The 19,250-nt window shown below is 35.0% G+C and overlaps 1 protein-coding gene across 1 annotated transcript; it reads left to right on the top strand.

Annotated features, from left to right (window-relative positions):
• The first annotated feature begins 3,738 nt into the window (after positions 1-3,738).
• On the top strand, positions 3,739-4,566 carry LOC142169840 (uncharacterized). Its single transcript, XM_075231761.1, has 2 exons — positions 3,739-4,086; positions 4,192-4,566. The coding sequence occupies exons 1-2, from the start codon at positions 3,739-3,741 to the stop codon at positions 4,564-4,566; spliced, it is 723 nt and encodes a 240-aa protein (XP_075087862.1).
• Positions 4,567-19,250: the final 14,684 nt, after the last annotated feature.

Below are 19,250 nucleotides of genomic sequence, written 5' to 3'. Positions count from 1 at the left end.
TGAGTAAAAATTTTGATAAACGACTTTTTGGAGTTTCTCAAATTTTTGAAAAATTTCAAAATTCATCAAAATTGAAAATTTTATGGCCAAACGTTAATTTCGACAAAAAATTTAAAAAATAAAATCGAAAAAAGTGAAAAAGATTTCCTGGCCAAACGGGCTCTATAGTATAAAAAATATTTTCAAACCTAAACGGTACATCTCAAGGTGAAGTTACTACTTGTGGCTGCAACATTTGTCTTCGTCACACATTTACCTTTGTTTTTGCCATGAAAATACTTGGCGGTAGATTAGATTCATACTAGTTCCCTAGCCCAACAGCCAAAAAAAGATTATTTATTAGTTTAGAAAAGTCAAAATTTGACTCTCTAATTAAGACTAACGAAATGCATAAAAAAAGGTGCGTTATGCAACGGGATATGCCATCCAAACCAAGGAAAGTCAGCATATGTCCCGTCCCAAGCACCTAAAATGTCATGCTCAACACCCGTTTATGTGAGTTTCTTTGATAGTTTAACATACGGTTGCCTCTCCAATAAGAAAAAATATACTCCATAAATATGAAAACTTCTCTGTCATTTGGATAGGAGAATTTATGAAGGAAATCGCATTTTAAATTTCCATAAATCGCACGATTATATAGCCAAAGATAACTGATCGCGCCTAAAATCATCGCAAGCGCTGCTAATGCATGTAGTAAAAGTGTTAATTATCTATGTAGCTAAAGCTGATGATTCTGAATTCATACTCATTATCGATAATTAGTGGTGGATATGCTCATATATTAATAGTCACAAAATTATTTAAAACAAGAACCTAATAATCACTTATTTAAGAAAAAGAATTTAAAGAGGTTTTTCGAAAAAAACGTACTCCTTAATTTAAGTTTTTTTTTTAAAAAAAATCACTGCAGATTCATATTGTGATAATATTTCAATCTAGAAACTATTCTCACTGACAAAACATCTATTCGGATGCATTATCTTTCGCACAAACCATTTTTTTTTTCAAAAACAACTTAAGGTAGTGAACACCAACGTTGGAAGTATATATTGCATGAAATTAAGAGACATGAGATGTATGTTATATTATTGAAGTAACATAATGTTAACTACCAAGAAATTTTGCAATGTATAGGAAATTGGAAATGTGGACGTCAAGGTCCGTGTCTATAATTGTTTTTCTCCTTTACTTGTTTCATTATTAAAAAGTAAAAAAGAAGAAAATTTTTTAGGCATTTAACAACAGTATTAAGGTGTGGGAACAGAAATTTTCTGAAAACAACAAATATTAATTCAAACGTATTATTATTGATTTGTTTTTTAATTATTTTTCTTATAAAACACTTTACATTTCAAAAATGGTCCAGTTAAGCTCCACCTTTATTAAGAGTCACGTGCACAGTTGTATTAGTTGGTTAAATGCATGTATGAGCTAGTTAAATATATATATGTATTGTTGCTTCTCTGAATGAAAATACAGAACTCAATTTCATTTTCTCTTCCTCATTCTCTCTTCTATCTTCTCCCTGCTATCTTCTAGAAAGTACGATGACCTCCAATGGAGGTTCCTCATCTTAACATGGTATCAGAGCAGCGATTAGGGAATCGATACTGCTTCTTCTTCACTAAGTTGATTCACAGTTACAAGTTCTAGAAATATCTGCCATGGGAGATACCTCGACACCTCAAATCGATCATCGTCCTCCTCTCTACCTTCAGTCGTCTGATACACCTAGAGCAATTTTGATAGATATCAAGCTCACAGGTCTAGAAAATTACGGATTGTGGAGTAGGTCGATGCGTTTGGCTTTATTGGGGAAAAACAAGTTAGGTTTTGTTGAAGGAACGTGTGTGAAGAGCTTGTACAAAGGAGAACTAGCAGATTTGTAGGAGCAATGTAATGATGTGGTACTTTTATGAATTGGAAGGAGTGTTTCACAAGAATTATTGTCGAGTATAGTCTATGCATCAGATACTTCAAAGGTATGGGCTGGGTTCAAGGAAAGGTTTGGCAAATCGAATTTAACCAGATTCTATCATCTTTGGATCAAATTGGAACCCTAACTCAAGGTACAGATTCTTTTACTACTTATTTCACTAGAATGAAAGACCTTTGGGATGAACAGGATACCTTGATACCAGGTCGTGGTTGTAATTGCAAAGAATCAGAACCTTTTTTTGAAATATTTTATCAGCAGCGTCTAGTGCAGTTTCTAGTTGGATTAAATGAGACTTATGCACATGTTCGTAGTCAAATTCTATTAAAACTCCCTGTACTGACAGTAAATCAAGCATATGCCCTAGTAATTACAGGAATAGAGTCAACGAGCTCTTGGTGTGATGGACCTAAGCAAAGAACCATTAACTATGTTAGCTGGAAGAGGAGAAGTGATGAAAGGAAAGAAACCTGGCTTGATTTGCGAACATTGTGGGTATAAGGAATATCAAAAGGAAAATTGTTACAAAATTGTGGGATATCCACCTGATTTCAAAAGCAAAAAGAAGACAATACAGGGTACTGGTTTCAGAACTTATGTGAACAACACAACAGTTGAGGGAACCAGCTCTGTTGAAGGACAGTCACAAGGTCATTTCTTTACAGAATAGGAGTATAAGCAGCTGGTGAGTTTGTTAAAAAAATCAATATCATCTGGTGACTGCAAAACCAATATGACAGGTATTGTTTCCCTGTTATCCCAAACTTATGGTATTGAATGGATTATAAATTCAAGGGCATCTCATCATATTACTTCCTGTAAAATAGAACTAACTGACATTAGGCAATTAGGGAAGCATGAAGGCAGAAAAGTGTAGGTACCAAATGGTAAGAAGTCACAGATAACTGATATAGGAGATGCAACAATTTTAGCAGGTCAGAGGATCAGAAATGTCTTACATGTGCCAGATTTCAAGTTTAACCTGCTTTCAGTAGCCAAACTGACCAAGGACCTCGTTTGTACTGTAAAATTCTTTCCTGCCAAGGACCTCCTTTACAGTGGCAATGTGATGGGATTGGTAGAGAATCTAATGGCCTCTACATTCTCCAAGAACATACAAAACCAGTAGTAGGAGCAGCAGTAATAAAAGGGAAACATGACACAAAATTATGGCACTTAAGACTAGGATATCCCTCCATGAAGGCAATGCAACACATACCTACCTTGAGAAATCTAGCAGATGAGTATGTGCAACAGGAATGTCAAGTATGTCCAATGGCAAAACAACATAGATCAATTTTTCATGTTAGTAGCAGTAAATCAGACTGTATCTTCCAGCTTGTATATGTAGATGTTTGGGATCCTTATAAGAGGCCTACATATGATAAGAAGCATTATTTTATCACAATTATTGATGACTATAGTAGGTACACGTGGATTTGCCTAATACAGTCTAAGTGTGAGGTATTGGTTGTATTGACAAATTTCTTCTCAATGATAAAGAATCAATTTGGTATGACAGTTAAGGTGTTGAGATCAGACAATGGCACAAAGTTCTTTAATTCTAAATGTAATGATTTACTTTCTAGTCTTGGAGTGATTCATCAAAGTAGTTGTCCATATACGCCACAACAAAATGGAGCTGTAGAGAGAAAACATAGGTATATTCTGGAAGTTGCAAGGGCTCTAAAACTTCAAAGTGTTGTGCCAATCAGATTCTGGGGTGAATGAATTAGAACTGCAATCTATTTGATTAACAAGCTTCCTACTAAGTACTAAATGGCAAATCACCCTATGAGATGCTGCATGGAAAGGTGCCTAAAATTGAGCATCTAAAAGTGTTTGGTTGTTTATGTTATGCTAGTGTCTTACCGAGGGAAAATAAGTTTGTTGCAAGAGCAAAGAGGACAGTATTCATGGGCTACTCAGAAACACAAAAAGGATATAGGTTGTATGATTTGGAGTCACAACTCTTTTTCGCGAGCAGAGATATGTCTTTTAAAGAGGATATATTTCCTTTCAAAGAAAAAAGGCATGAAGATGTTTGGGAAGATGATCTATTCCTGGTAGATCCTATAGCACATAAAGATGTGCCATCAGCCAATTCAGAGGAGAATTTTAAGCATAGCCCATCCATTGAGCATCAGGTAACTGTTGATTAAGAGATAACCATTGATACAAATTCAGAAGTAGCACATTCAGAGGCAGATGATACCAACTTAGAGCCAGAGCCTGCAAAGGCAACTGAGCAGAATTTCAACACATGTAGTATCAACTCAGAGCCTGCAATCTCAGATGAACAGCCTCAACTAGAAACCTTCACATATATCCAAACATCAGGGGAACAACCTGATGATTCAGAAGTGGATAGCAGCAGACCTAGTAGAGTGACAAAGCCTCCTACATGGCTAAATGATTATGTCATTGGGAAAAAGTCTTCAGCATCTTGCAAATATCCCATCACCAACTATGTGGCATATAATCACTTTTCTCCTACCTATCAGGCATATGTTGGACTTGTTACAACCCTTACTGAACCAAGAAGCTTCAAAGAAGCGGGTCAAAATGAGAAGTGGGTGGAAGCCATGAAGCAGGAAATCAGTGCATTGGAAGACAACCATACTTAGGAGATTGTTGACCTCCCGATGGGCAAACAAACAGTAGGCTCTAAGTGGGTGTATAAGATTAAGTACAAAGCCAATGGAGAGGTAAAAAAATACAAGGCCAGGTTGGTGGCAAAGGGATACACACAACAGGAGGGCTTGGACTATCATGAAATGTTCTCTCTAGTTGCCAAAATGATAACTGTAAGGACAATTATAGCACTAGCAGCCTCAAAAGGTTGGGAGTTATCACAAATGAATGTCAATAATGCCTTTCTGCAAGGAGATTTATTTGAAGAGGTATACATGGATCTCCCACAGAGTTTTCACATACAGGGGGAGTACAAGGTGTGTAAACTTCTCAAATTACTATATGGCTTGAAGCAGGCTTCATGGCAATGGAACATCAAACTTACTGATGCCTTGACAGGTGCAGACTACAATAAGAGTTCTTATGATCACTCTTTATTCACAAAAAAGTGTTGGTAATGATATAGTCATTGTCCTAGTATACGTAGATGACATCCTCATCACAGGTAGCAATACAGAATTAATTGAGGAGGTTAAAGCCACACTTCATAGCAAGTTCAAGGTGAAGGATTTAGGACAGTTAAGATATTTCTTAGGGATTGAGGTGTTAAAATTACAATCTGGAATTTTACTCAACCAAAGGAAATATGTTTTAGAGTTACTAGCTGACATTGGCCTTGGTGGATCCAAACCTGCTACTACACCTTTAGATATGAATTTCAAACTCACCACTATTGAGTATGATACTCATGTGGGAAAGTCTGATGATGAACAATTGAAGGATATTGTTAGTTATCAGAAGCTAGTGGAAAAATTGCTCTATTTGACTATTACCAGACCAAACATAAGTTTTGCGGTGCAAGTACTGAGCCAGTTCATGCAGCTACCCAAACTATCACATTGGAATGCAGCCTTAAGGTTGATCAAGTATATAAAGGGGTCACCTGGATAGGGAATACTCTTGAAAGAGGATCAAACATAGGACAATTGGAAGCCTTTTGTGACTCAGATTGGGCTGCCTGTCCAAACACAAGGAGGTCAGTCACTGGATATGCAATCAGGCTAGGAGATTCTTTAATATTCTGGAAATCCAAGAAGCAGCAAACTATAAGCAGAAGCTCAGCTAAAGCTGAGTATAGAAGCATGGCAGCATCAGTAACTGAAATAGTCTGGCTAGAAGGATTACTACGGGAGTTGAATGTAGAAGTATCAAGGCCAATTACATTGTACAGTGATAGCAAGGCAGCCATGCAAATTGCATCAAACCCAATCTACCACGAAAGAACAAAACATATCGACATTGATTGTCATTTCATTAGGGAAAAAATCAAGAATGGGCTGATACATCCGGAGTACTTGGGGAGCAAACAACAATTGGCAAATTTATTCACGAAAGGATTTGGAGCAGCACAACATCATTATCTATTATCCAAATTAGGAGTGTTAGATGTATACCACCCTCCAGCCTGAGGGGGAGTATTAAGAGTCACGTGCACAGTTGTATAAGTTGGTTAAGTGCACGTGTGAGTTAGTTAAATGTATATATGTACTGTTGCTTCTCTGAATGAAAATACAGAACTCAATTTCATTTTATCTTCCTCATTCTCTCTTCTATCTTCTCTCTCTGCTATCTTCTAAAAAGTACGATAACCTCCAATGGAGGTTCCTCATCTTAACAGCCTTAGATGAAAATATTTGAACACTTCCCTTCATTTTTTCATAAAAATTTATGTTGCTTATTTATATGATTTAAGTTCTATACATTAAGAATGTATATAATATGTTATTGCAGATTTACTTATTATGTATTCAAGATTGTCAATCAATACTTATTATCTGCAATAATATTTTAAATGATCTAATTTTATAAATATTCTAAGATCGCCTTTGCGTAGAACTTAAACAAAAAAAAAAAAAAAAAAAAATCTTTTGCTTCTCTTTCCCTTGAGTTCTTTCACATTTTGCCATCTAAGGTCCTACTAGTACTAGTACCAGATATACTTTTCCATTGTACAGTGAAAAGATATAACTTTGATATGTTGCCTTATTGACCCAAACAACGCACGGCTGGCTATAGGTTTGGTGCTAGAGCTTATCCTATTTTGGAAATGAATAATGGACTTAACCTTCACTTTTCTTGTTGATGATTTTGTGCATTTGTGGGTGAAAATAACGTCTCTTGTTTGGCTGATATTTTCTTTGCGACCTTATTGTCCTTTTTTCAATAAATTAATACCCTGATTGGCTAATATATATATATATTCGAAAAGTTCAATGTCAAAGTTATTAAGTGAGTGAGTCGTCAATTCTTAGACAATGTGATTTACTATTTTTGGGAAAATTCCTACGGAAACCCGCAACCGCTACTCTTCGGGTGCGTACTAGATAACATGCTCATTGTGCAATAGCTCGTAAACCACACAAGTGCTGTAAACCGCACTAAGAAAACTCGGTGCAACGAGCTATGACTGAGGAGGCTATTGGTGAGGCGAATCGATCTCAGGTCTCCCATGTAGGAAACCACTCACCCAACCAACTCAGCCAACCCGGTGCGACTAGCTCTGACTGAGGAGGCTGCTGGTGAGGGGAACGATCACAAGTCTCCCATATGGGAAACCACTCACCCAACCAACTCAGTCAACCTGGTGCGACAAGCTTTGACTGAGAAGGCTGTTGGTGAGGGAAATCGATCTCAGGTCTCCCATGTGGGAAAACACTCACCCAACCAACTTAGCCAACCCGGTGCGACGAGCTCTAACTGAGGAGGCTGCTAGTGGGGGAATCAATTCCAGGTCTCCCATATGGGAACCCACTCACCCAACCAACTCAGCCAACGTGGTTCGATGAGCTCTGACTGAGGAGGCTGCTGGTGAGGGGAATCGATCCCAGGTCTCCCAGGTGGGAAACCACTCACCCAACCAAGTCAGCCAACCTGGTACGACGAGCTCTGACTGAAGAAGTTGCTGGTGAGGAGAATCCATCACAGGTCTCCCATGTGGGAAATCACTCACCCAACAATTCAGCCGACTCTTGCGGACTTCTATGTGATTTACTTTATAATGTGTCTTATCATAAACTTTTTTTCCTATAACACAAAATAACGGTTAATTATTCTAACATTATTTTCATGAACTTAAGATATATCTTACATTTCATTTTTTTTTTACTGTTTGGTAAAATTAATTTTGGTGGAACCGTTGCCAAAAAATTTGCAAGTTGATTTTATAAATCCATATATCCAAGGGGATAGTAGCAAAAACGAAAAATAAAGAAGAGGTTTTGATGGGATTGGGAGAAAAAAATGTACTTGGAGGAGTATGGAGGCCATTTTAGACCAAACATATACAGGGTCATTTGTTTGGGAAACAAGTTATATTAAGATTAATTATTTTAGAATTTTTACCTCACACTTTCATAAGGATAAAAATAAACATTACAATTTCAGAATAACTAATTTTTGTAAGAAGTTAAAGTATATGAAATCTTTATCATACACACAAGCAGTACACTCTTTGGTGATCATAGTTAAATAATCAGTATATTGTATTGTACATTCGTGTTCCTCAAACAACAACCAAAAATAAACGGGAAACGATCTTTTATTCTTAATCACCTTCGACAAATTTTGGCTTACTTGTTTTAGCTGATTAGATGTTTATCTAGAAGTCATAACTAATAGTACTACTTAATTATTAATTGTTCGATTTATTTTATCCAAACGAAAAGGTGGTCTCTCTCTCTCTCTTTTTTTATTTTTAAATTTCTAGTCGGCCGAAGTAACCGGTCAATAACTTGTTGATCGTAAACAGTAAATCATACATAATACCGAAGAATATATTTTCTCGTTAGACAGGTTCAGGATCTGATAAACTTTTCATACAATGTGAAATAAAATTTATTATATATCAGCGATGTCGTGAGAAGTTTATTACTCGGGCGCTATCTCGTTTTAACATAATATTTCTATTTTTTCAGGACATATAATTGATTTTATGATTACAATTTCCTATGTTCAAAACAAATTTAATTATCCTATAAAATGGTGATTTATAATAACAATACATCATTTTGAAATAAAAAATAGATTGTCTAATTTACAATGAATTTTTTCTCACTCGAAAGATATTTTAAGTAGTATTAATTTGTAGGTAATAGGATTTTTCTACAATGATTAGTCCTACAATGAAATTTAGTGAGGAGGGACCCACACAGTGTCCCCTGTGGAACAGTAGTAGAAGTTTTGCGGGGGCCACCGGCAAAACCCTGCGCCCCCTGCCCTAACCAATTAGACAAATCCTTAATCTCCCTTAGTTTGACCCCTAACCTGCAGACCAAATTTCACGTTTTTTTATTAATTATTCTAATTCTAATCCTCGTTAGATCATAGATGTAATATAAACTATGGGCTTTTCTTTTTCCTAATTTTAAGTTAAACACATTGAGCACGGAGGCCAAAAATTATGATAGAAGTTTAGTAATTAGTCGAGCGATTTTTTATTTTCTATGGGAGAACATTGTTCTAGTTTATATCACCTTATTTGTTCATCGCTTCTCTTTATCGGTATTAATATTATTATTCTATTAGTATCTTATTCTTTAATTTTATTATGATCGTTGATTCTTCTAAGTTGGTTATCTTTACTATTTTGGTGTCGATGCTTTTCTTTATTTCCTTAGTTTTTTATTCTTGTAATTTTAAATTTATTTTAAAAATGATTTAGCATTTCACTCGAGGTAGCCGGTAGAGGTAAATTCTATGTATACTTATGGGATCATAATGTTATTGTTGTTGAGTTATTAAACGGTTGAACCGGTTAAACTTCTACTTTCTCCTGACTTTTGATCGACCAAAAGTCATCATGCGTAGCTAAGATGGCGTCGCCCTTAGGAATCAAGTGATAATGAGTGACTCTTTTTCTCAACATAATGAGCGATTAATAGCTTCTTTGGCCTAAGCATTTTATTTCAAAAGAGTATTTTTAAAGTTGAAGTATTTGGTCAAGTTTTTAGATGAAGAGAAAGTATTTTAAATAGAAGCAAAAGTAATTTTGGAGAAGCAGAAAAAAGTAGCTTATCCTCATAAGCACTTTTTTTAAAGACACTTTTAAAAAAATTACACTTAAAAGTACTTTTTAATAGTTTACCCAAACATTAATTGTTGCTCTAAAGTGCTTTTTAAATTAAATAACCAAACACAAATTACATCTCACTAAGAATACTTTTGAGAAAAACATTTTGAAAAAAATATATTTCTCAAAATAAGCTAATTTTACAAGCTTGACCAAACATGCCGTAAGTAGTCAATTAATTTGCATTTGGGGTGACAACGTGGGTTGAAGAAAAAGCCAAGCAAAATAAGGGTGTGTTTGGTAGGACGGAAAATATTTTCCGAAAAATATTTTTCAATTTTTCCATACTTGGTTGGCTTAAATATTTTAGAAATATCAAGAGAAGAAAAAATATTTTCAAAATTCTTTTTCAACCTTCCTCACCATATTCCCCATCCTACCAACCCACCCCACTTCCACCCTCACCCACCCCCCGCGCATCCCCACCCCACCTTTTTTTTTTTTTTAATGTTCAAAATATATTGCCTAGGCCTCCGGTGGATAAACTTGAAAACACAAAACTAAAAAAGATAAATAAAAACATTAAATTACTATCATGGCAGTGAGAGAAAATACTAAAATTGACAAGTAATTTGTTTCTAGTATTAATTTTCTTTATACTTTATGATGTAGTAAAAAGTATTTTCTTTTATTTTAACAAAATGAGTATTTTCTTTTTATGATGTAGACTTATTTTTTTTATGTCAACAAAATGAGAACTTCATTTTTATGTTGTAGAAAAAGAGCACTTTCTTTTTCAACCAAAAAAAAGAATAATTTTTTTAGTTATGGAGCACAATTTTCAACGTTATTTTTTGCATAAAAAGTAAAGCAGCAAATTAGTTTCTTTGGATTTAGGTGTATTTTTAGAAGAATAATTAAATTCTTTGAAGAAAATAGAGTTCTGAAAATGTTGGGTATTTTTTTCGGGGGGAAATTGGGGGGGGGGGGGAGTGAAGAGAGTACCATAGAAATATTTTCTACTCTCTAACCAATCAAATATTTTCTGAAAAAAAAATTTCACTCATCAATCAAACAAGGAAAAATAAGTGATAAAATCACTCATTTTTCATGAAAATATTTCCGTGTAAAATATTTTCCTTCATACCAAACACACCTTAAGTGCTACTGTTTTTTAATTCAATTTATTTAAGTATTGGTTCTATTAGGTAATAGCCTTGATGGAGACTAGGGCGCATTAGGAATGATGAACTTATAAGATATCGGACAAAAATAGAGTAAAATAAAAAATTTAAAGTTATTTTATTTTATTTTAAATTTAAAAGTTTTTTTATTTTAAGACGGAATAAAAAAGAAATATATTCAATTTTTTCGAACGGAGAGAATATGTAATTTTAGTTCAAAATGGTGAGTGCAGTTAATACATTTTTTTCCTTATTGTTTTAGTAATATATGCATATATATATATATATATACTAGAAATATTAGATCCGTCTCGTCACTGACCAAGTTGTGTGAACATACAACCATGTCAACCTACTCTTGCATTCCCGAAGACAATCTAAGGGTAAAAGGAGAAAACAAATGATAACCACTGATAGTTTTTTAGATTAGCACCTCACAGCTAAATCATAATCATTGTATTAATGATGATTATATAAAGGGTCTCTCCAATTTTAGGCTTGCACGTATTTGGCTAAGGTTCACTATTTGTCTGGTACTAGTCTGGTTATTATACCGGCCGGCCATTGGCGGCGATCACTTGAGATATTTTTCTTCTTTATTTGCAATTTTTATTTTTATTTTTTTACTAGCTGGGATTTGATTAATTTTAATACTCTATAAATCAGAGGGTTGGAAAACTGGGGAGAGATGCTAATTCAATAAGCTATATCCATATGCTTCCTCTTTAACAGACTAACGTACATTTTATATACCTACAACACAATAGTAGTATCTGTTCAGATATATAGAAAACAACTGCATCTGATATTGTTAATATTATCATACCATCAATCATATCATCTATACCATCTAAGAAGAAGATTTTAACTATAGACCTTTTTATTTTATCTAACCCCCCTCTTACCATCTAAGAATATATATATATATGGGGGGACACTAAAGATACATATATATATATATATATATATATATAATGCGCTCATTGGATTAACTATCCTACACTTTATATGGAATAGTTAATCTCATTATTTTAATATAAATTTATCCACAACTAGCTAATACCTATAGCCAAACATGGGATAAAAACGATTTCGGGATTAGTATCCTTATCCCAATAACCAAAACGACCCCTTAAGGTTCTGAATTTACTACTCGTTCTATTTAATTTTATGTCACACTTTTCTTGCTAGTCTTGTTTAGGAATAATAATGTATTTTTTTCTATTTCAAAATTCTTTAACTTTAAACATACAAATTTTCCCTGATAGCATGATTTTATAACTACTAAAATATTATGGCATATTCAAAACTATAAATTATAGAAGTTAAATTTTATGCTCAGCCACACCATTATAAAAAGTCAAACGAAGGGAGTAATACACATCATGCTAACATCAGTATGAATAGAGGCATATATAATATTGTAGTTGTTATAGATATATTATATTATGGATGTTCATTTAGTATTTTGTTGTAAATAAGTTTCCTAAAGAAACTTATCCATATAAGGCTCCGCCGTAAATATGTTTATTTATTTAATATTCCATTGGAAATAAGCCTCCTGAAGAAGTTTATCCTTTCGGTACTTCGTTATGGATAAATATTACCCCCGGTATAAGATTATCTATATTTGGTACAATGAGCTTATCCTTTCGTTACTCCGTTATGGATAAATATTACTCCCGGTAGAAGATTATCTATATTTGATACAATAGCGGCTTACACATCAGCTTGGAGTAGCAGCTTACACGATAGCTTGCAGTAGCAGCTTACACAACAACTTCCTTTCTTCTATAAATAGAGGAGATTTCAGTTTATTATGTACATCAGTTTAAAATTGAATAATATATTAGTTTCTCTCTATACTTGTATTTACTTTACAGTCTTTATTTTATAATACGTTATCAGCACGAGACTCTGCCATTTTGAGCACTTACTTCGAATTTAATTTCTATTTCAGTGTTCATCTCCGATGTAAGGCGACACTCTTATGTCCGTGGTCAGATCTTGTTCATTCCGAGCATCATAAGGCAGATTATATCCTTGAGGTGGTGAGTTTTTCTTCTTGGCAGTAGTGATATAGATATCACTTACATCTGGAGTGGTCAAATTTGCGTAATTTAATTTGAGCCTTTTACTTATATTTTAATATCTTTATCATCGCTTGCTTGGTTATATGTTACGTATACAATACCTATTTTGGTATTTGTTTTTATCCTAATTATCTTAATAAAGGATTACAGAGTGGATAACATTGTTAGATCCACTTAAACTCTAGCAGAGTTTTGCAAGAAATATACAACCACCAGATGTGGTTATGTTTCATATATCTCGTTGTAACTAAATTTTGTTTACCACCAGAAGTGGTATATGCCTATGACCACAAGAAGTGATAATTTAGGATTTATATGGTTACAATTAAAGATAAGCTAGAGAAATATTCTCTATATTACATGCACGCCTCGATTTGCTCATGAAGTAATAAATATTTTAAAAGAGGTTGAAGCATCACAATTTGATGTGATTAATGCGCGTTCAGATAATTATCTCTCCCAAGGCAAATTTCTTCTTTTGTTATGCTGACTCAACACTGTTGAGCTGACCCATTTCTTAACATACTCTTTAATTCTTCTTTGGGGTAACCCTTACCCCTATTTATACACAACGATCACAAAAGTAGAGCTCCATACAGACAAATCTTGGCACGAACCACATAGTCCAGAATCTCGTCAACAGGGGTAAATACATAAGTAGATTATAGAATTATGAAGCTCACTCATAAGTGGAGCACAATAGGAAGACTCGTTTCGATATTGAGAACCGAATCAACTTAAGGAAATTATTCCTTTATATTAAATCGAGGTCGTACCTGTAACGACACCATCTGATGTAGCGACCTCCGCCATACCGTAAAATAAATATATCAACGGCTGGGTCTCCACCTCTAGGACGCCTTTTACTCATATGACCTTCACCCCTAACTGGTCGTGTGGGTGGTGTAGTAACTGCAATGGGGCACGTAGCCTGAGTGCTTTGATGAAATAAGTCTCTCCCAAGTTTTTGATAATTTTTCTCATGATGTGCCTAGTATCACCGTATTCATAACAACTCCTTTGCGGGTTAGGCTGCTCATATTGAGTCTGTGCCAGATAACTGAAATAACCATTGTAGGAACTCATGTCGGTAGTGCATTAAAAGAACTTACTGGAGCACCCCGAGTAATCCGATATGCAGACTGGGCTGGACAACTGCCTGAGCCAAGTGGGCGGTGTTGCATTGGCTGGTCTGTCCTCTTCATAGGCTTACCACGAACACTGGTGGAGAATTATCTCTCCCAAGGCAAATTTCTTCTTTTGTTATGCTGACTCAACACTGTTGAGCTGACCTATTTCTTAACATACTCTTTGATTCTTCTTTGGGGTAACCCTTACCCCTATTTATACACAACGATCACAAAAGTAGAGCTCCATACAGACAAATCTTGGCACGAACCATATAGTCCAGAATCTCGTCAACAACTATACTTACTCCGAAGCACTCCAAAATTTGTAACAGTGACGTCCACGCTGAGTAGACCTTCTACAAATTTAGAGTTGTTCCTATAACTCCTTTGCTATTGAAGTATAGGATTATTAAGGAGGCAGACATACCGCAAGTCCCAACCTTATCCTCTACAAAATCTCAGGTCTTAAACATGTGTAAATTTTAGGGAACCTTTCAGTACCACATATATATATTTCATGCCAAAACTGATATAATACATGACCCCGCAATCCATCCATTGGTAGTGGACTCCCCCTACTCAGCGCGAAGTCATAGGTCACAACGTCCGATAATCCACAATAATAATCTTCACAGCTTGTATAAATCAACCAGACGCCAATGTCCGTTGCACCCCGCACATGATTCACTAGGTGATCTCTCAATACGCCCACATCTTCAGTCGTAACCACACGTTAAGGAAATGTTTGAGCATCTCTGGCTCCCTCGTAGTCCATCTGCGGCATCACGAACCGTCGACAACTGATATTGAGTGCGCAATGTCATACACGAGTGGATACAAAGGAATATGAGATATATGTTTCACGCTAAATCAATGCCGCACGATAAGGAATCAAGGAAATGAATATTTTCCTAACAGTTCCATAGCCTCCCGAAGATAAGTACAGACGTCTCCGTACCGATCCGCAAGACTCTACTAAACCTGCTTGTGACTCATAAAACCTATGAACCTAGTGCTCTGATACCAACTTGTCACGACCCCAAATTTCCTCCGTAGGATGTCGTGATGGTACCTAGTCTCTAAGACTAGGTAAGCCTATCAATGCGGAATAATAATAAATATCTGAAATAAATAAACTACAATTCAAACAATTTCAACTCCCAAAACTCGGTAGAAATAAGTCACAAGCTTCTAAGAATTTATTCTCAATATCTCTATATGTCAAGGTCTAGATAAAATATAAGGAAGTAACATAAAATGATAGAAGGGGACTCCGGAGTCTGCGGACACTGGCAGATATACCTCGAAGTCTCCGTGCGCAGGTAACTCAATGACGTCTAGGCTGGTAAAATATACCTGGATCTGCACAAAAAGATGTGCAGAAGCGTAGTATGAGTACACCACAGCGGTACCCAGTAAGTGCCAAGCCTAACCTCAGTAGAGTAGTGACGAGGTCAGGTGAGGCCCTACTGAAATATAATAATGGTATGGTAAAATGTTTATCAATGTGGTAAAATAAAATGACATTGAAAATGAATCAAATAGTATGTCACATTTAATGACACTAAATAATTGCAAATAATATCTCGTGGAAATCAAAACAGAATTTCCTTCAACTTTATGAAAATCACAATAATAATCAAAGGCAACTACGGCCATAAATCAACATCAACAAGGGCACTCCCGAGGTACCGCCTTGTAGTCCCAAATCATAAATAAATTCACAATATCTAATTTTCTTATATCACCGCGGGAGCCTTCACAATTTATTTAAAGAAAATATTTTTCCCGAAATAGCATCCCGCGTTTTAGCCACCCTTATCACACCGCATGACTTCTAGTAGTTCCCCTACTAGCCACGCATATCAAGCCACCCTTATCTCACCGCATGCGTTTCAACACCCAGACCTTATACCACCGCATGCGTATCAATATCACAATATATCACAATTTGCACCTCAAGTGCTCAAATAATTTAACTTGCCAAAATAATTCAACAACAATATTTTTTCACAATAAAGAGCTCACGGCTCATGCCAAAATAAATCATCAATAATAGTTCGCCACAATAAAGAGCTCACGGCTCATGCCAAAATAAATAATCAATAATAGTTTGCCACAATAAAGAGCTCACGGCTCATGCCAAAATAAATCATCAATAATAGTTTTCCACAATAAAGAGCTCAGAACTCATGTCAAAATAATTCATCAATAATATTCTTCCACAATAAAGAGCTCACGGCTCCCTCACAATGAGTATAAAAATATTCAGGAGTAAATAATTTAGGAAAATAATATTTCAAAATCTTTACTACGTTGCTTCAATATCAAGTTTAAAAATGTCAAATACTTCATATTAATAATATTTAATTTAAAGAAAATCAACCTTCAAATAATGCACAGAATAAAAGAAACCAAGTTTCAACTAAACAGGTAAAACAATTAGTAAGAAAAGATCAAACAAATTTGAAGTATATATCTCACATCAATGATGAAGAATATAACAAGATAAAATAATTTAATAAATGCGCAATAGTGATTTACACAATTTAAAAATATAATCTTTCGCAATTTAACCCGTGTACACACTCGTCACCTCGTGCACATGACTTTCAACACATTTTAATAATCACATCAATACCAATCCTAGGGGAAATTTCCCTACACAAGGTTAGACAAGTCACTTACCTCGACTTGCTCCAATTTAACCAAGTATTATGCTTTTTTCTCGAATTTTCGACTCCGATCGACTCGTATCTAGTCATAATTAATTCGATACAGCCAACACAAATTATAGTAATCACTTTCATAAGAAAATATTACATTTTCATTAAAATCCGAAATTAGCTCAAAATTTGCCCGTGGGGCCCACATCTCGGAATCCGGCGAAACTTATAAAATCCGACAACCCATTCAATTACGAGTCCACCCATACCAATTTTACCAAAATCCGATAACAACTCGACCTTCAAATCTTAAATTTTCGTTTTTGGAAGATTTTGCAAAAATCTTAATTTCTTCCATTTAAATCCGAAATAAATGATGAATATGACCATGGATTTATGAAATATAATCACATTTGGATATAGAACACTTACCCAAGTTGAAGTCTTGAAAAAATCCTCAAAATCGTCCAAGAACCGTGCTCCAAAACTCCAAAACGAAATGAAGGAAATGACCATTTTTGGTCCTTAAGTTTCTGCCCCAAAAACACTATTCCGGTTTCTAAAAGTCCAATCCCGTCGCTAAAAGTGTCACATCTGGTCGCTAAAGGTGCACACCAGGACTATTTATACCAGCAGTTTTATTTTACTAAGAAGGCTCTAACTCTATCATACGAACTCGGAATTCGACGATTCTTATTCCTATGAGTCACAAATAAAACTACGAACCCATTCGTTCAATCGAAACTCAATTTAGAGCTCATTTGCTCAATGTGATACCAATTTCACTCGTTAAACAATTAACTCATATTTCGCGCTTAAAACTCAATCGCGACTTGATGAAATTAGACCAAACTTTCCAGATCACTCCTATAATTCATTATCAAAATGTCGAAAGTCTCGAAATCGAATTTTGATCTCTAGAACTAAAAATAGACTTTTGGATCATTACATGCTTATGTTGAAAACATCAAACTCTTCCTCGACAGCCTGTAGTATATCAATCATAACTTCTTATACTCAACTCCAACTGCCAAACGGTTTAAATTTCTGCAAACTAGATACAAAGTACTACAACTTTCATGTTTTGCTCATCGCCCTACTCCTTATAGATTGCGAGATATAAGCTCCCAAAGTCAGCCCTGTGCAGCAGAAATTTCTGGCGATGAACACTGCTGTAGCAAAAATCTGCAGTAGCAGCTTCAGTCAATCGATCATAACATTTTGTATAAATATCTGAATGATAAATGATTTATCATTCTGGAAACTAGAATCAAAGGGCTACAACTTTTATGTTTTGAAAATATTCAGATTCCTTATAGATTTCGAGATATAAGCTTCCAAAGTCAGCTCTGCGATTGCACCGGTTGCTGTCCAAAAACAGCTTCTGTAGCAGAAAAATTCCAGCAGCTCCTTTTTGTCCGAAATTCATTCTGTTAACCTTCCGAAATCCACCCGAGGCCCTCTGTACTTTAACCAAATATACCAACATGTCTCAAAATATAATATGAACTTAGTTGAGGCTTCAAACCATACCAAACAACGCCGAAATTATGAATTGCGCATCGAATCGAATTATGAATTTTCAAATCTTCCAACTTCTATATTTTGCGCCGAAACATATCAAATCAATTCCGATTGACCTCAAATTTTGCACACAAGTCATAAATGACATAATGAATTTATAAAAAATTTCAGAATCGGATTTCGACCTCGATATCAAAAAGTCAACCCCTCGGTCAAACTTCCCAAAAATTCAACTTTCGGCATTTCAAGCCTTATTCTACTACGGACTTCCAAATAAAATTCCGATCACGCTCCTAAGTCCAAAATCACCATACGGAGCTGTTGGAATCATCAAAATTCTATTCCAGGGTCGTTTGCATATAATTTGACATCCGGTCACTATTTGAACTTAAACTTTTAATTTTTCATCAAAATTCCATATCTCTGGCTAGGGACCTCGGAATTTGATTTCGGGCATACACCTAAGTCCCAAATCACGATACAGACCTACTAAAATTGTTAAAATACTGATCTAAGTCTGTTTTACTCAAAATATTGACCAAAGTCAACTCAGTTGAGTTTTAAAGCTCTAATTCACATTTTAATCCATTTTTCACCTGAAAGCTTTTCCGAAATTTTTTTTACGGACTGCACACTCAAGTCGAGTAATGGTAAATAGTGCTTAGATCACATAATTAATCATTAAATTTAAAGATGATATTTTGGGTCATCACAATAATAAATGAAGGCTCTCGAAGAGCTTATATACAAATATGTCATTCATATTATATGATTATGGTCAAAACATATGTTGTAGTAAACCTGAAATTTAATAATACAAATAGCTATCATATTGAAACTATAAATGATTAAAAGATTGAAAATCTTCATGTTTCCACAATCATAGGGGGTAAAATAATATGTATGTGAGAAGTGACCCGCCTTATTCTTCAATTTGTACTATATCATGTTCACAGTAAACCAGAAGTTTACTAATGCAAAAGCAGTCATAGTAAATCATAAGTTTTACTGA

The sequence above is a fragment of the Nicotiana tabacum genome, chromosome 15 (assembly GCF_000715075.1).
Source record: "Nicotiana tabacum cultivar K326 chromosome 15, ASM71507v2, whole genome shotgun sequence".
Taxonomy (NCBI): Eukaryota; Viridiplantae; Streptophyta; class Magnoliopsida; order Solanales; family Solanaceae; genus Nicotiana; species Nicotiana tabacum.
Note: the sequence above shows the minus strand (reverse complement) of the source record. Positions and strands in the feature narration are given on the sequence as shown.

Bases quoted from the DNA above. Each gene is read 5' to 3' on its own strand.
- LOC142169840 (XM_075231761.1), top strand. From the start codon at position 3,739: ATGCTGCATGGAAAGGTGCCTAAAATTGAGCATCTAAAAGTGTTTGGT. The intron at 4,087-4,191 runs GTAACTGTTGAT...GCAACTGAGCAG, and splicing joins GCCCATCCATTGAGCATCAG to AATTTCAACACATGTAGTAT.